Source organism: Anolis carolinensis, chromosome 2, assembly GCF_035594765.1.
Source record: "Anolis carolinensis isolate JA03-04 chromosome 2, rAnoCar3.1.pri, whole genome shotgun sequence".
In the NCBI taxonomy this organism is placed as follows: Eukaryota; Metazoa; Chordata; class Lepidosauria; order Squamata; family Dactyloidae; genus Anolis; species Anolis carolinensis.
Genome location: NC_085842.1, coordinates 282,019,049 through 282,037,549, shown reverse-complemented (window position 1 = coordinate 282,037,549; position 18,501 = coordinate 282,019,049). Strand labels below are relative to the sequence as shown.

At 38.1% G+C, this 18,501-nt stretch overlaps 1 protein-coding gene across 1 annotated transcript; it reads right to left on the bottom strand.

Moving 5' to 3' along the window:
* Positions 1-771: 771 nt before the first annotated feature.
* On the bottom strand, positions 772-18,127 carry ccnh (cyclin H). Its single transcript, XM_062972272.1, has 9 exons — positions 17,902-18,127; positions 15,738-15,860; positions 12,584-12,657; positions 12,022-12,232; positions 10,093-10,256; positions 8,849-8,919; positions 4,029-4,140; positions 3,110-3,170; positions 772-924 (listed from the first exon to the last, which is right to left on the bottom strand). The coding sequence occupies exons 1-9, from the start codon at positions 18,016-18,018 to the stop codon at positions 892-894; spliced, it is 966 nt and encodes a 321-aa protein (XP_062828342.1). The 5' UTR covers positions 18,019-18,127; the 3' UTR covers positions 772-891.
* Between the last annotated feature and the right edge of the window lie 374 nt (positions 18,128-18,501).

The following is an 18,501-nucleotide window of genomic DNA, read 5'->3' as shown; positions in this document are numbered from 1 at the left end:
CTGAGTATTAGCAGAGTTGGAGCATTCACAACAGCAACAAAAATCCTTTTTCAAACTCAGATTGGTGTAATGATCAGGAATTATATCATGGGAAATTCAAGGCCATTGTTCCTCCTTTTCCCACTTGCTATTTTAGGTAGGAAATTTATCATTTTCTAGCTCTGATGTTCCCTTTCATCTTGGGCATTAATTAGGTAATCTACATACATTAGGATTTACTGCAGCCTCTGCTGCATTCATAAAAAATTTGCAAAAAAGTGTTGGTCCAGACCACTGCTTCTTAAATTGTGAGTCTTGACTCCAGATGGGGTCCCCTTAGCTCAGTTTGTGGAGTCGGTGAAAATTTGGCAACAGAAAGATTTTTGAATGCCATCTAATTACAAAAATGTTAGCAATGTGTAGTGTTTAGTAGACTGTAGAAAATGCTTCAGCTGAACTTCATAAAAAAGAAAATCAGCCTCTTTATCAAGCCTTACAAGTGCTGATTTGTTATCAGTAAATGATTGATTTTTATACCTACTTTATATTACCTATATATCCGTGGTTGTGTAAAGATTTGTCGGACAGAAAGGGGTTTAAAGAAGTCCTGGTCTAGACAATATAACACTGCTTTGCCAGCCTTTCCAGTTGGCACTCTTAACAATAAGCTTTATGTGGTTACTGTAAGAAATGAAATTATTCCCCATTAAAACCAAAATGTGAAGTCTTGGAATTTAAACAGTAGTGATGCTCCTTGTAGAAATTGTAGTTAAGTTCATTGAAGTATTCCAGTCAGTTTGTAAAACAATTTTATTATATTAGTGGTATTTCATTTCTCTGCATGGAGAGAGCTGTGCTTTTCCCATGAATTCAGAATATGTTAAATATTCAGGATTATGTCTCTGTGGATAGTCAGTCAATCAAGTCATCATCTGTCCATTCATCCTAAAAAGAGAAACAAAAATTTAATCTTTTGTTGTAAAAGAAACCACACAGGCACCAAATCTATCATTCTGGTTTCAGTTCAGTTTGAATTATCCTGGAAGGATGGAAAGGATTCCAGTAGCTCCACTTAGGATATGGTAGAATTAGGTTGTGCATATATAATACAAAGATTGCTGTTCTAGTTGAAAAAGTCCAGAGATAAACAATTCATAGCTGTGACTAAGCTAACACCAGAAGGTTATGATCCAAAATGAGACAGCAAGAATGTATGGATTTCAGAGACAACAGAAATATCCCAGTATGTAGATTACATGAAGGGGAAGAGCATTGGAAATATAGTGATTCTGGCCCTGTAAGTCTTCGGCAATACGATGTGTTCTTTATCAAAGAGGACATCATCAACAATTTTAATAATATCCTGTCCCTTTCCCAATCTGGAACTCAAGGCATCTTACAAAAGTTAAAACAAATACAGCTGAGACAGTGTACATCATACAAAGCTTTTTTATTTGCCATATTTATATCCTGCCTTTCTCTACCCCGAGGGGGACTCAAGGCGGCTTACAAATGGCACTTGTGCAGTGCCTTGGGCATAAAGCTTAAAATAGTTATACAGCAGAGTTCCGGTTATTCGACATAAACTGGTGGGCCAAATGTTGGATAAGCAGAATTGACAGATAATAGGGAGGCCCTATTATCCCTCCCGGCAAGCCGGTTTAGGGAAGCGCCTCGTGCGCGTTGTTGCCTAGCAGCGCGCACAGGGTGCCTCCAAAGGGCCGGTCTGACACGTCGGATAATACAGTAGGTCAGATAACCGGAAGTCGGTTAGCCGGAACTCTATAATGAAAATTACTGAGGCCAAGTGTTAAGCAAGCTGATTCCCCAGAATAAGTAACAGTTCTGGACCTGGGTGAATAAGTAATTTGGTTGTGTAGAAATATCTCACTGAGCCAAAATCACAGATGGAAATGATAGTCATCTGAAGCAGAAAATGTTGTAGTAAAGTGAAACTTCATTAGCTGCCCTCACATTTAAAGTTTCAAGTTCTATTGCAAACTTTTTCCATTTAAAAGGAGATGAGTTTGAGGTTGAACTGGAAAGATGTACATTTGAGAGCACAAAGAACTGCTTCAAGCTGACATGGAGCATACCATTTAGCATAAGTTAAGTACCTAGGTATAGTGCAAGAAATACTCTTATCTCTCAGAGATTTGATGTGGATATATTAACATCTCATAGAGATGCTAAGAGTGTGGTTTGCTTTGCCCAGGTATTTCAACATTTTACAGCTTTTGGCATATACCATCCATAACCTAAATGTTGGTGATAGGACTCTTAAGCAGTGCAGGAGTGCAATTATATATTTCATAGGATTTAAACTGTAAATTATTATTTTTAAAGATCAGCTTCTACTTTTACCCCTTGTAAATATGCCAAAAAAGAAAGTATTTCTATTGCAAAGGCTTTGAAGAAGGACAGAAATATGAAAATGTTTATGCTAAAAAGAGAAAGAAGTAGAGAAAAATATGAGCTGATGATGTATACATTTAGGAGATTTAAAAGTAGTCAAATCCTATTTTAAAAACACCTGTTATTGTTTGATTAGTTAGCGTTAGTTCTTTGTGTTTTTGTTGCTGCTTTTGCCTTGTTAAATATCTTCTAGTTATGTATGTGCATTTCTAAACTGTTTGGAGCAATTCCTTTTTGGGAGGAAAAAAGCAAGAGATAATTTCTTTCAGTACATAAAATGAGTATTTTTAAGTAACTCAAGCAGTAACTTCCACAAGTCATGCTAAACCTTAATTTGCTGCCTATACAGAAAGTTTGATCTGATTATTTTAAAAGCGTGCATAAGCTTGTGAAACAAAGAAATCCAACCTCTCTGTCTTAGGATTTATTAAAAGACACATTTCCAGGAAAATATTTTGATTGTCTCAGAAGATGTCTCCAATTAATTGGCATTTCCACTACCAACAAGAAAAGTAAGAAAGGCAACTTCCAAGACGCTGCCTGCTGTGACACACCAAGCATCATCTAAAAGAAAAGAATATGCTGTTTGCTTGAGAAGTATTCTAGATGTAAATTTATGCAGATCTGATAAAATAGGCCATCAATTTGTCAACTACGATTTCTTTAATTAGGTGAGATATTTTTCAATTTTAAAAATGTATAGAAATCTACCAACCTCCTCCATTTTAGATTTCTTTGCAACGTATTCATCGTCTTCATAGCCTTTCCTCTTCTTTCTAATGAAAGTGACAAAATACAAAGTTAGAAAGGATGTTCTTGCTCAAGAACCCCATTTCTTTCATCAGTTACATTTTATATTAAAGGAACTAGAACAAACCCAATCACCCAACAAAGATTCACTGTCATTTTATGTGTATTTACAATATAAAAAGGCAACACTACAAGCTTTTTAAAGCAGCTGTTAATGAAGGCTGTTCAGAATCCTGTCCAGGTGCTGCATATTCGTAAATGGAATGGACTTACATTTGCGGGAATTAGAAATGCAGACTTGTGTAAGGTTTATATACAGCAGAGTGCTGGTGTTATGATGTAGCAGAGCCGGCAAAGTAACCAATATGCACTAGTGTCTGATGTATCACAGACTGATGCACAAAAAGATCAATGCGTATCACATTGGTGTCACTAAGCACCAATGTGTACCGTGCACTCCTGTTACATATCTTTGCAATTCAGTAAATGGGTTTCTTAGTGCCTTTGATATATAATTGGGTATTCGCAATGATATGTAATATATCAGGCCAAATAGGATTCTGGCCAGTATTTTTTGCTAAATTTTTACTAAATAATCTTGTAGCGTCTTAAAAAAATAAGATAGGCCTGCCAACTCCGAAATCTATTGGTCTTTTAAAGGTATGTTGTGCATAGATTAAGTTAATTAAGCTTTGAAAAAGAAAAATACTTATTTATGCATTTCATGTTGTTTTCTCCCGTATGAGACTCAAGGCATCTTGCAATACAATTAAAACAATTGATAGATTTAAAAAGAGCAACTCTATTAAAAATATTACAGTATGCTTAAAGTAATACCCATGAAGAATGAGGAATTTGGCATGTAATTTTACATTGCTACTTACGTATTTGTATTAAGGGCAAGTTCTGGACTATGACATTTCTCTAGCTTCTGTTTTAGAGCAGGAATTTTTTCTGGATGTGGTAGCTCATATTTTTTTACCAGATGTTTCATGCCTACACAGAAGTAACAAAACATGATCAAAATAACAACTAAAAATATTGTGAACTGAGTTCATTATCAGACACATTAAAGTATTCCCAAGAGAACTATTCGGTATTCTCCTTTACAGTCTCCTGATTCCACTCCTACCTAGAATCATAGAATAGTAGAGTTGGAAGAGACCTCATGGGCCATCTAGTCCAACCCCCTGCCAAGAAGCAGGAAATCGCATTCAAAGCACCCCTGACAGATGGCCATCCAGCCTCTGCTTAAAAGCCTCCAAGGAAGGAGCCTCCACCACAGTCCGGGGCAGAGAGTTCCACAGCCCTCACAGTGAGGAAGTTCTTCCCGATGTTCAGGTGGAATCTCCTCTCCTGTAGTTTGAAGCCATTGTTCCGTGACCTAGTCTGCAGGGCAGCAGAAAATAAGCTTGCTCCCTCCTCCCTGTGACTTCCCCTCACATATTTGTATATGGCTATCATGTCTCCTCTTATCCTTCTCGTCTACAGGCTAAACATGCCCAGTTCTCCAGACCTTTGATCGTTTTAGTTGCCCTCCTCTGGACGCTTTCCAGCTTGTCAACATCTCCCTTCAACTGCGGTGCCCAGTATTGGACACAGTATTCCAGGTGTGGCCTGACCAAGGCAGAGTAGAGGGGGAGCATGACTTCCCTGGATCTAAACGCTATACCCCTATTGATGCAGGCCAAAATCCCGTTGGCTTTCTTAGCAGCTGCATCACATTGCTGGCTCATGTTTAACTTGTTGTCCACAAGGACTCCAAGATCTTTTTCACATGTACTGCTGTCTAGCCAGGCGTCCCCCATTCTGTATCTTTGCATTCCATTTTTTCTGCCGAAGTGAAGTATTTTGCATTTGTCCCTGTTGAACTTCATTTGTTAGTTTCGGCCCACCTCTTAGTCTGTTAAGATCGTTTTGAATTCTGCTCCTTTCTTCTGGAGTGTTGGCTATTCCTCCCAGTTTGGTGTCATCTGCAAACTTGATGATCGTGCCTTCTAACCCTTCGTCTAAGTCATTAATAAAGATGTTAAAACAGAACCGGGCCCAGCCCTTCATACACAAGACCTATCGATTAGTTATATCACTGTATTTCTCAGGAACCAACTCACCCAATTACATAAATCTCGTCCATAGTACAGTAGAAGGCAAAGTGTATGCCAGGAAAACTGTGTTCTAGATCAAAGAACTGTAACGCTGTAAATGAAGCTGCTTTCGTTGAATGGTATCAGTCTTCCCCAAGCTACTGTGCCCTTCAAATGTTTGGGACCTCAACTCCCGAAAACCACAGCATGTAGCAGTAGTGATCAGGAACCCTGATTTATTTATTATTTATTTGCTATATTTATATGCTGCCCTTCTCACCCCGAAGGGGACTCAGAGCGGCTTACAAATTAAATTTACATACAATATTATATTATTAGTACAATACTGGCAATGAATTACTATATTGTACTATATCAATATATTGTAATATTATTAGTAATATTACATGTAAAATATAATATATAATTAATATTATTATATTGTATTATTTGTATTATATCATATTGTAATATAATATAAATATTATATGCATATACAATGTTATAATTATTATATATTAGTGTGTGTGTGTGTGTGTGTGTGTGTGTGTGTGTGTGTGTGTGTGTGTGTGTGTATATATATATATATATATATATATATATATAATCTCTAGCATAGCATGTTATTGTTGGGAGTGGCCTCCAGCTGATGTAAAGAGACAAGATGGAACTCTCTTCATGGCTCCCTCTTAGCTCTGGCACCCGATGTGTTATTCAATTTATATTGAGGACATCATGATGGAGAAGGCTACATTATATTGGGCCATCTGTAATCCTCCCTACACAATATTCCTAGTTGAGAAGAGTACCTCTCTTAACTGTTTCCTTTTAGCAAGACATTCTTATCTACAATGCACACATAAAGTAGAGAGTAGGACAAAAGGCTGAGCAAAGAAAGCCTTCTAGGAAGTGAATGAAGGACCTTGTTTACATGTGCAAAATTGTCTTTAAAAAGAGGAACAAAGCTTACATATCTCAGATCTCAAAAAGGTCACAGCACTATATGAACACTTAATGGGTTTTCTATCAAATTAAAAGCAAGCCCTCTTGTCAGACAAGCATTAATCAACTTAGTACTGCTCTAACTTTGTTCAAATAGTTCCAAAGACAAAGTCTTGGCTTAAAATTTGCCATGTAACATCCTTCACCCTAAGATTACATTTGTAAGACTCTCAGCTGTCATCTTACTTCAGAGGATTTACTCTAAATAATGTCAAGACACAGTGTAAGTACGAAGTGAAGAACTATACTGAACTAGTTGTTCACATTATGAGGGGTTTTTTTAGATTTCCTTGAGGCTAATAGATAATGCAGAGTTAGCAATACTGTCCCAGGAAAACTGTCAGAGGCACAGGCACATTTTGCATATCAAGCCTTCAGAATATAAATCAACTGAAGTCTGTGTTGTCTTTGATGAAAGCATAAAAGAAGTATCAAGGACAGTCTACTAAGCACAAGTCTACTGAACAACTGAGTACATCTGTTTTGACATTTCTGTGTGCCCAAGACCATGGGTTCCAGGCTCCAATACCTTTAAGGGTGAAGGAGAGGAAGGGTGGATCACTCTTTTGTGTCCCTATGGTGCTCTAGAGAGCCTCCCAAGTTTTGTTTTAGTCTTTATTTAAAAACTTCTCTTGCTTCACAATGAGGCCTCAATCAAAAACTATGCTATTCAAAGTTGTGACCACACAACCAGTGCCACTGGATGTTGGTTCCTGACAGGTTTTTTGGGAAGCACAAATATGGTACCAGTCCCTGGCACACTGTGGAAATATACAGAGACTGGTTTGTATAGCACAGAGGTGCTAAACCCATTTTTATGAAGAGCCACATCAGCCTCCAAAGAGCCACTGAATCCATGAACAGAGAATCTGTGAATACAGAGGGCCATGTGTATATATCTATCACATAGCAATCAGTGCTCTTTAGTTTTTACCTAATTTGGATCCCCAGGTATCAATCAACTCCCATCGCTTTCGATTATCCAACATGCTGACTGGGGATAATGGGAAGTGCAATCCAACAGCACTGACTGCTCTGAGGTTGAGGTTAAAGGACATTTTGAAGTCAGGCATTATATCCACAAGCCTTGTACAAAATTCAAACCCTACTATCCTGACTAAATAGAATAAGCTGCAGCCTTTCAGGTATTGCTGTATCACACTCCAATCAACTTTAGTCATGATGTCCAATGACGAGGAATACAGGAGCTGTACGCCAGTATTTGGGGGACCATTTAGTAATCGGTGCTCTTTTTTTTAAAACTCAATTTGGATCCCCAAGTGTTATCAATTGACATGGAGGGCCTGATTTGGTCCGCAGTCCTTAAGTTTGACACACGTGGTGTAGCAGTTCAGTAGAAATAGCTTCCTTCTCATTATGACAATGGAAATCTTCACTAAAGAGCCTTTTGTGAATGATAATACACAGAATAAAAACACTAGCAATATTGATCGGGGACAACGGCAAAAATGAAAATCAACATCTACAATAACTTGAAATGGAAGTGATAGAATTGATTTTTTTAGCAAAGTAGATTTTTGATTTAGTTGTGATTTGAGCTTTGGCTCCTATGCTAACAATATAGTTCAAGGACAAAATTGTTATCTGGGAAATGAAATTAAAGATCCACAGTAATCTTTTTTTAAAGGTTTGTTCCAATATTATCTTAATACTTTATTTTTCAAAGATTTAACCAACCACAAGCTTCAATTAAATCCTCGGAGTGGTTTATGGCACTTTTGCCACATAATAAAGGCACAACACAAAAAGACTAAAATGCAAGACAACAGCAAAATAATTTAACAGCATGAAACTGAATTTTTAAAATGCTTGGTTGTCCCAAATGCCTGCCAGAATAAAAACATCTTAACTCTCTTCCCAAGAAAAGAGATCACTGCACTCCTGACATTTTGCCTCTAACCTTCTTTTTCACAAGAACTGTTCAAGGCCAGCCCTGGTCTAAGAAATAAGATAATTAAGATAACACTAACCCATTAGTTTTTGCAGTAATGTTTCCTGTTTCAGTTTTGTCTGATGAAACAACTTCAGACTTCAAGGGTTCTTATTCTTTTGGACTATGACTGTTACAAGATGCAACCCCAAAACATTGGGAAGGGAACACTACTCTACCATTCTGCATCTGCTTTTTCCTGATGACTGCCACTGAAGGGAATTATCTTAGGGTTACTAAGCGAATGTTGTTTAGTTGAAAGAGATAAACTTGCTACTTTCTCCCAATCATTTCTGTAGTTTCCACTAACTGGAAACAGACAATAAAATGTCTTAGCAGTATAGCAATTGATATTTATCAGGCTTAAAACCACTTTACTATGAAGTGAATATAATTGCACTTAGATGTCTTTTTTTCTCTTGTCATTTCATGCCCCTGACACAGGGGTGTAGGAGACACAAATGACACCCACTAAGAATCCTTTTATCATCAGCTGGGTACAAGTTAGTTGCAACATATGTTTTAGTGATCATCCACAAACAAACGAACAGACAAAAGCCTCGATTATCTTTCAAATGGCTATCAAGTCTTTTGCAAAACCTCTTTCCTTCAAAAATACATAGCATAAATCTATACATATTGCCTCATTCTTAACATCTTTACTTACATTTCATTCCATCCAGCAATTGGGTGAAGGAAGCTTTGTTCTCTTTCAGCATTAGGCTTTCTGACAAGTAACTGTCAAAAGATTGTGAAAATTAGATCCCAACATCACTGTTTGGATGCACAGAGAAGCAAACAATAGCTATGAAGTACATTTAAATTAGCATACACCCTGTAAAGAGAGTTACATTTAGCGAATGTTTCATGTTAGGTGATATAACAGTTTCTGAATAATATTTAAACTCTCATTCCCTTTCCCTTTCTAACAAGTAGTAAAGAAACATGTTACAATTAAACTAAATCTAGTTCAGACTCTACAGTAATTTCTTTCATTTCCAAAAGAATGACACCTCCAAGCAATCAACTATAGAATCCCCAAAGCAAAATAATAGCAATCTTCACAATTAGTAACATACAAATATTCTGATTTTGAAAGTATAAAATAAAATAAAAATCAAAGATACAAGAGAATAATTATTTTACTAACAATATCTGAAATATGGCAGAATAAAATAGAAGAGTGTACTTTCAAAAAATCACAATTTTGATTGCACCATGTAACACAATTTTTGTTCTTGGGTTATAAATGTCATTCCCTAATTGGTTCTATCATAAAACATGGAAAAGGTTTATTAATTTTCAAAAACTTTTTTTGTGATCTGCACATTGAAAGGTTAAAAATTGGATATTTTCATTAAGGAAAATTACTGAAGTACTACCCTCAGCCACAAAAATGAAATTTCTGGAATAACTCCTTTCAAAGCAAGTACCACACAATTAAACAGGAAATAACACTTTCAAACCAAGAACAGATTTTTTTTTCAAATTTTATTACATAGTGTTATCAATGCAATTATTCTTTTCCAGGTAGTAGTGTCATATATGATTTAAAAACAGTACTGGATCAAAGCAAGAGACAGGTACACATTATGTTCCTATAGACACCAATCGGATCTAAATGGAGAGTCCACAAATCAGTCAGGAGAGCAAATAGTATCCGCCCCGTCAGGTTATCCTACAGATACTATCTGTATCTACTCTCTGATAATGGAGATACATAGCCATCATGGGGAGTAGCCACAAACATTGTTATCCTCCACAATAAACAGCTTTTTAGGCAGTTCATTCAGGTATCAATTTATGTGGTTTATTTCTGAATAATAAAAAATACAGGCAAACTCTTACATAAATGTACAAAATGACTCATTCATTTCATTGTTGGATCTTAAATGTTCAAAGATTATTTACCTTTCCATATTAATTCCTGCCCTAGAAGCACTTGACAAGATGGCAGTAAGAGCTATCTGAGAAGGTGTATATAGGAGGCAAGCATCTGTCAAAGCTGCTCGATTAAGAAAGTCATCTGCCGCCTTCCTCAATGTCTCAGGATTCTCAAGCAATGAATAACGTGTCTAGAAAAATAAGCATTCACATGTTACATCACAGCACCTCATTTTCACATGCAAGACAAATTTCAAGTGAATATTGTTTTTTCAAAAAAAGTGCCGGCCAAAATGTTAATGGGCCTTTTTGTTTTCAGGAAGAAGGCTCAAAGGGAATCTTAAAAAGGAGATTTCCCTACTAAGTCCTCTAACTCACAATATCAAAGGAATCCATAGCACCAAAACTTTCAACAAGCCAGCAAAACTGTAAAATTTATCCTAAATTCAGGGTCAAACTACACAGTCTTCTACATTCCCACAAGAAGCTGCAGCTCTTTTACAAAAAGGTTGGCCATGGCAAAAACAGACAGGCAGCTTTTTCCAGTCCTTCAAATCTGCAGTTAATGTTTTTGCCAGAACTTTTACCACACACAAAACTTAGCACTGGTGTACAATGAATGCACACTTTGGGCTACATATGACCCCAAAGCCCTGATTTTGAGCTCTAACCTGAGGCCCTGAAACTTTCCACAATAACATTAATTATGGATTATTTTTTGTCCCAAACACACACACACAACCCAAATGTGGTAGCTTTGCCCCCATAGCTCCCTGGCATCCTTACAAAATCTTAATCCTTCCCCCATAAAAAATAATTGAAAATTGACCAAAAATGAAACAATTGTGTGAGGCATTGCAATGTGACCCATCAGGGTGGGATGCTACAGTGAAAAATGTCCTCTATAGTTGCCCACTCCAGCTTTGAATATCACAGAGAGGCTTTGGGGTTACAGAAGTTACTCAAACTACAGGAAAGGAGATTCCACCTGAACATCAGGAAGAACTTCCTCACTGTGAGGGCTGTTCGGCAGTGGAACTCTCTCCCCCGGATTGTGGTGGAGGCTCCTTCTTTGGAAGCTTTTAAGCAGAGGCTGGATGGCCATCAGTCGGGGGTGCTTTGAATGCGATTTCCTGCTTCTTAGCGGGGGGTTGGACTAGATGGCCCATGAGGTCTCTTCCAACTCTACTATTCTATGATTCTATGATTCTATGGATGTGAGCAATACAGTATTTCCTTCCAATGCCACACATAACCCATGCTTCATTCTTGTTCTTTGGGATGTTGCTAGAAAAACACGTTCATGAAGCAAGCTGGTCTGCATGAATGACTAATTGTCCAGGATGATCAAAACAGCTAAGCAAACCTCCTGTCCACCAAGAAGGGAATAAAGCCAATCCTGTACTAAGCTGTCGACACACTAATTCATCAGCTGTCATTTTGTCACTGAAATGTACTTCTGGTATCTGCTGCATATTAAATACTGTATACTTTTTTCTATATATTGAAAATGTAACTGGAGGGACAATTTTTGAAAGACACCCAAACCAAGACAAGTTTTAGGTACTAAATATGGCCTCAATGAATGGACAAACAGTAAAAGCTTAAGTATCATAGCATACAAAAATACTTTTACTCGGAAAATTTCACTGAACATTATATCTTAATTGTCAAGCTGATAAGTAGTAGGTATCATAAGAAGAGCTGTGTTGGAACAAACCAAACAAACCCTACTCAATACAAAGTAGTCAACTACCTGACCCAATGGCAAAAAAAAATCACTTGCAGAATTGGTATAATGCTCCTACCAATTTTTCCCAGAAACAAGCAGTCAGGACATTTTGTCTCCACTACTATAAGCAATATATTGCCATCGTTCTTTATACGGTTCAAGTTCAATATGCAACAGCTCATGCAATTTAAGATGAATTCACTTCAGAAATCAAAAATTGTTACCTTCAGATCAATCAAGAAGCCTTCAAATGGTCTATATGGGTTGTGTACTATGAGATGGAAGTTGAGTTCCTGAATAAGTAGCAATTCATATTCTAAGATCTGTTCAAGAGCCTTTTCCTGTCCCACTGGGCTTTCACGAAGGTTACTAACAAACTGTGCACTAGACACATTGAATTCATCTACTTTACATGCCAAGAATGCACACGTCAACCTTTAAAACAAACAGCAAACACATCTCATTACAAGGAATATAATTACACATCGTATATGAAGCATTCTAACTTTAAAATCCTAACCTAGGAATGGGAATCATGCAGGTCTCCAAATGTTGCTGGACTGCAACTTCCAGCATTGCTCAGAACTGGCCTTTCTGGCCATGGTTGTTGGGAGTTGCAGTCGAACATCATCTGGAAGACTGCATGATCTTATAAGACCATGTTTGAAAAATCTGATATCCTCTCATATAAAGATCAACTCTGCATCTTCAGTATCATTAGCACTTACATCTGACAGGCTACTAATAAAACTTTCAACTAACACACAAAGTGTATCATTTACTCACATTATTATACGCGGGTGATACTCCATCACAGAGTTATTGAGGTAAAAACGTTTGAAGTACATGCAGGCTGATCCCTGAAATGAAAATGAAACCAAATAATTCATTTACAAGATAGCAGAGAATAGCACCTATACAGACTGTATAAAGGAAATGCAGGATAGGTCCACATTAATTCAATGAAGCAGAAATGCACAAGTCAATCTTATGTATGTTTATTCAGAAGCAAGTGAAAGTTTAACAGAGCCAAAAGGGAAATCACTGCAAGAGAGGAGGGGAAAGCACAAGCATTTCCTAGGCCTCATCTACACTGACCACTTATCGCAATTCGAAGCTAGCTTCAAATTATAGCAGCTCGACAATAAATAGCAACAAAATGTGCAAAAAGGAAGTCCTAAATGTGCATCATTGCTCGGTGATTTGTACCAGTATCCAGGCCACAAACTGGTTAATTACTATAGATTTCCTCTATATTATCTGCACAGCAAAGCCATTTCTTCAAGACCAGTTTGAAACTGCATTAAATGGTCAGCCGTAGAGGAAGGAAATATCTGGGTAATTAACTAACCTGACCTGTTCATCTACCTTAGGGAAAACAGTCTCTACAATTTCCCATGTAGGCAACATATTTGTGTTTGTATTCTGACTCTTTTTCTGACTTAAAAGCACTCTCTTCGGGGGGGGGGGGGGGGAAGACTCAACTGGATGACAAGTCATTTTCTCTAATTTTGCTATCATCTCCACACACACTCTCTAGGCTTCTAGAACAAAAACATGGTAGCAAACACAATCCTACAAAGAGGCTTGAATATTTCATATAACCTCCTCTCCTTTTCACCTAGCAGTGAAAAAGATTACTTTCAATACTAGTCCAAAATTACTGCAGAAACTTGGGGTGGAGGACAACCGAATTCATTGGTAAAAGAACTAATTCATGCCCTGCAGTTATAGCACCCCCTTCCTTGCTCCTATTGGCATGGGGTTTGAAAGAGCTAAACATCTGTAGGGCAGGCATGGGTTAGGCATTATTTGCCACTGCTGCTTATGCTTCATAATTTCTCAAAAATGCCACTGGCATCTTTGAGAAATAGCCACATCTGGCTAGGTATGTAGGGAATTCTTCAATCAGTTATCCTCATGGAATTCATGTGTGTATCCCCATTGAATTCATGTGTGTATTTCTGGCAAACCTATAAATTTAATCATGTTTTATTAGAGAATAATTACTTGGTAGAGGTTCTGCCACTTACTTCCTCTGAAATACATCTTACAGCATCTGGTTCATTGGTGGTCTCCTGCCCAAACACTAACCTGAGCTGATATTGCTTAGTTTCAAAGATCAGGCAGGACGTGATGCTTTTAGGATATTTTGACTCAAAGGTGAAGCCTCCTCAACAGAACTCAGTCACATTCTCCCTGACATTTTGCTGTGCAGAAGGATGGTAAAGGAAATACTCAGAAGACAAAACAGCTGTAAGTCAACCAGCCATCTGCCACAGGACAAAGATCCTTGCTCCTTAATTCTAAGTGGCTGAAGTTAAGAAACAGCCATGAAAGATGCTCATTCTATGTATGATCAACAAAACAACATGTTTATAACTCAATGGGATGGAATATATTTAGAAAGACAATGGGGAATATACCGTATATACTCGAAGATAAGCAGAGTTTTTCAGCCTATTTATGAGCTGAAAAAGCCTCCCCCCGCTTATATTCGGGTCAAGGTCAAGCCAGCAGCGGAGCCTGGAGGCCACAGTATGTTTTCTTTTCCTCCCTCCTCTGCTTCTCCTCCCACGCTGGTTATCTTATATTTTTTTGAGAGAGACACAGAGAAGAAGCGAATGTTTTCAAAAGCGAAAGGAGAGCCAGACTGCATGGGCAGAAGGGGAAGAAAAAAAGATATTCTTGCAAATTTGCACGATTCATTGCTATTATTATTATTATTATTATTATTACTACTACTACTACTACTACTGCTACTATTACTACTACTACTATTGCAAGAACATTTGAGTCCAAAGGGAGGGAAGGAGGGAAAAGAGAGCAACAGAAGGTGTGTATTTCTTTTTATTCCTAAGGAAACAAAATTGGGGTGGGTTTTTTGGGAGAGGAAGGGAAGTTTTAAAAAGCCTTTTCTGGCTACTTTTAGAGTTTGAAAAAGGGAGAAAGAAAAGAGGTAGGAAAGGGCAGAAGAAAAGAGGACAAAGTTATTTTTAGGGGGGCCTTGCTTGCATTTCTTCCTTGGGTAAATGCATGCCCCAAAGCTTCTAAATATTTATATATATGTTCCCCCTACAAATACATTAATATATGAATTTTCCCCTCATATGTTTACAGGTCTTTGCAAATCCTATGTAAATATAGAAAACTAGAGATTTCCATGTACCTGTATATCTGTTCCTATATGTTAACATTAATTTTATATATGAATTTTATATGAATTTTACCTTCACATGTTTGCAAGTGTAGAAGGAAAATGTGGATGTGTGCACGCGCGTACACACACACACACACACAGATGTCTAGATAGATATAAACATTGATAAATCAGGCTTGGAAATACTGCAGGAGGAAAATGCACATAGAGGATTTGCAAAGGTTTCAGGGGGAAATACACATGTGAAATTAGTATATATAATGATAGATCTATATCTAGCTCTGCATTGTTTATGTAGGCATTATATGTTTGCCTGTTACTATGTTGGAAACTGGCCTGAGTTCCCCAGGGGGAAATAGATAGGGCAGGGTACAAGTGAAACTGTTGTTGTTGATGATGATGATGATTATAAAATTATTGTTGCTTTTCCACTTATAGAGTTAGTTTACTGTTTTTCTTTGAAATACAGTAAATATTCAAAACATTTAACCCACTGATGCCTCAATTAATGTAATTTTATTGGTATCTAATTTTATTTTTGAAATTTACCAGTAGCTGCTGCATTTCCACCCTCGGCTTATACTCGAGTCAATAAGTTTTCCCAGTTTTTTGTGGTAAAATTAGGTGCCTCGGCTTATATTCGGGTCGGCTTATACTTGAGTATATACGGTATATCTTGCTCAGCACCAAAAGAATATTTTTAATAAAGAGCTGTTACATACATACTGAAATACTACTTCTTTTAATGCAATGCAAGAGGGTTCATTAAAAGGAACTCACCACCACAGATTTTGGCATTATTGGTTTGAATACGGAGCAAAAATCCAATAATCTTTTTTCATAATATTTGCAAATTGCCAACTCCTCATGAGGCTCAAGAAGAAATGAGTCTGTCTGTTGAACCTTGTAAAAGACAAGACATATCCTGTCACATGAATCTATTGACAATGATCCACAATTTCTGAAATAGCACATTCCTTTAAGTTCGACTCGATGGTAGATATCTATCAGACTCTGTACATCAAAACAAGCATCTTCCCTGTTCGACTTTTGTTAAACTTATTCATTAATGATGTAGAATTCTTAAAAGGTGGCTGTTAATTACCAGTTAAAATGGGAAACCAGAAATATTCAATATTATATATTATGTTATGTAGATGGTGCCATTCTGATAGCTTATATCCAGCTAGGTTTATGAGGATCATAAAACATGGAAAAGTTTAGTAATCTGCAAAACCTTTGTTTTTGTGGGATATCCTGTAGCACATTTCACTATAGTTTTTCAATGAATATCTCATAGTCTCAACCAATTCAATATACAGTGTTCCCTCACTTATCACGGGGGTTACGTTCCAGGACCACCTGAAAAAAGTGAAAATCTGCAAAGTAGGGACGCTATATTTGTGGTTTACAATCTCACTCGCAAATAGTCTCTGTCCCCTCCTCGCCTCTCAAGCACGTGTATGCCTTGTGAGGCGAAAACAAAGCTGCTTCAGCCTCCTTTTCTCTCCCTTCAGCTTCTCCTTCCTTCCTTAGGCTTCTCCTTAGGAAGAAAGCAGAAAGAGGGATTTATAATATTATTTTATGATTTATACTATTATTTTAGTGTTTATTTTAAAACCGCAAAACAGCGAGGGCGTGAAAAACGAACCATGAAGTAGTGAGGGAACACTGTAGTTTGTGGCAGCCACAAAAATGAAGTTTTAGGAGTATAACAACTTCTTTCAAAGTAAGTAGCTCACAATTAAACAGGAATGACAATTTCAAACCAGGGACAGAAACGTTTTTCAAATTTTGTTACATAGTGTTATTTCACAGCATTGAACCATGGCAGATAGAGGCATTATTTCTACAGTAGAAGGTGGACTCAAAATCACTTGATAAAAAGTACCTTTTAAGCTGAGACAGTTTTTCATTGGACAGGTAAATAGTCCACATAATTCCAATCAAGTCCTCGCTCCGGTGTTTATTCTGTACATGCCTGCTACAGAATATAATCCCAAACTGTCCCATCATTTAATTAGGACACAAGTGAGTCCCTGTTACCTCATGCCATCTCACAATACTAGACAGACATGATTTCGCTATAAACATGGGGGAAAGCCCTACTGCTTTCTTCTCCAGGCGCATCCAACTTGCTTTCTGCAACACCATGCCTTGATATTACAAGTTGAGTATCCCGTATTTGAAAATCCAAAATCTTTATTAGTGGCTGAGATAAAGACACAATTACTTTCTACTGGTTCAATGCACATACACTTTGTTTCATGGCCAAAATTATGAACTAATGTGGTATATAAAATTACCTTCAGGCTAAATGAATTTCATGTTTACACCTGGGGTACCATCACCTAGATATCTTATTATGTATATGCAAATGTTCCAAAAGGAATCCAAAATCCCAAACACTTCTGGTCCCAGGAATTTTGGATAAGGGATAATTGGAAAGTTTGGAAGATCTTTTGTGGTCCTCAGGCTGGCCTAAAATCCTGGAAGTATGCAAATGATCAATATATTATAGCACCTTATGGTCAACAGAGAGAGAGAATTGTAGCATATGCTTCAGTAAACCAAGGAGACATCTACGCTGTAGAATGAATGCAGTTTGACACCACTTTAACTGGGTTGCTGTCAGTTTTCCGGGATGTATGGCCATGTTCCAGAGGCATTCTCTCCTGATGTTTGGCCTGCATCTATGGCAAGCATCCTCAGAGTCTATGAGGTCTGTTGGAAACTAGGCAAGTTTGGCCAGGCCTGCTCTACACTGTAGAATGAATGTGGTTTGGCTCCATGATATGGGATCCTGGGAATGGGAGTTTGGTGAGGCAGAGAAGGTCCAAGGCCTCCCGTGATTCCATCGCAATGAGCCAGGGCAGTTCAAAGTGCTGCCAAACCGCATTCGTTCTGCAGTGTGGACGCAACCACCCCCGTTCTCCTCCCTCACCTTCCCATTGGACACCGCTTTGCAGCGGAACTTGCGGTTGGCATCGGCCCGGCGTCGAGTGAGCTCCTCCTCGGAGCGGAAGGTCCAGTGCCGCCTCTGCGTGCTGCTCTGATACATTCTCGCGGCGAAAGGAAGCTTCCCTCTTCATCCCGTCATGCCCCGCGAGAAGGCAAACGCGGAGCCTTCTATTCAAGCGCGCTCTGCCACATGACGTCACGGTGTGATCAAGCTCAAAGAGATAGAGTCGGACTACAGCAGGAGACTCCAGAGGCAGCCATATGCGTGTAAGAGTGGGAGGGTTCCTCTACACCAGGCATGGGCAAACTTTGCCCCTCCCTCCAGGTGTTTTGGACGTCAACTCCCACAATTCCTGTTAGGTTGAAGTCCAAAACACCTGGAGGGAGAGCCGAAGTTTGCCCGTGCCTTCTCTGACAACTCTCCTCTTTCCAGTCTGTTGGATTGATGTTCAAACAATTCCGGAAGTGTATGGTTATAGCTTCCCTTACCTCTAGAAGAGACCACTTCTCGGAGGGCAGAAGGACCATAGAGATAGGAACAACAAGATGAAAACACAGACATCGATTCGGGTTCCCATTTGAA

Coding starts and splice junctions, on each gene's coding strand:
- ccnh (XM_062972272.1), bottom strand. CDS start 18,018: ATGTATCAGAGCAGCACGCAGAGGCGGCACTGGACCTTCCGCTCCGAG. Junction 12,658..15,737: donor TAATGCCAAAATCTGTGGTG/GTGAGTTCCTTT, acceptor TTTTCATTTCAG/GGATCAGCCTGCATGTACTT. Junction 12,233..12,583: donor TATCACCCGCGTATAATAAT/GTGAGTAAATGA, acceptor TTTGTTTTAAAG/GTTGACGTGTGCATTCTTGG.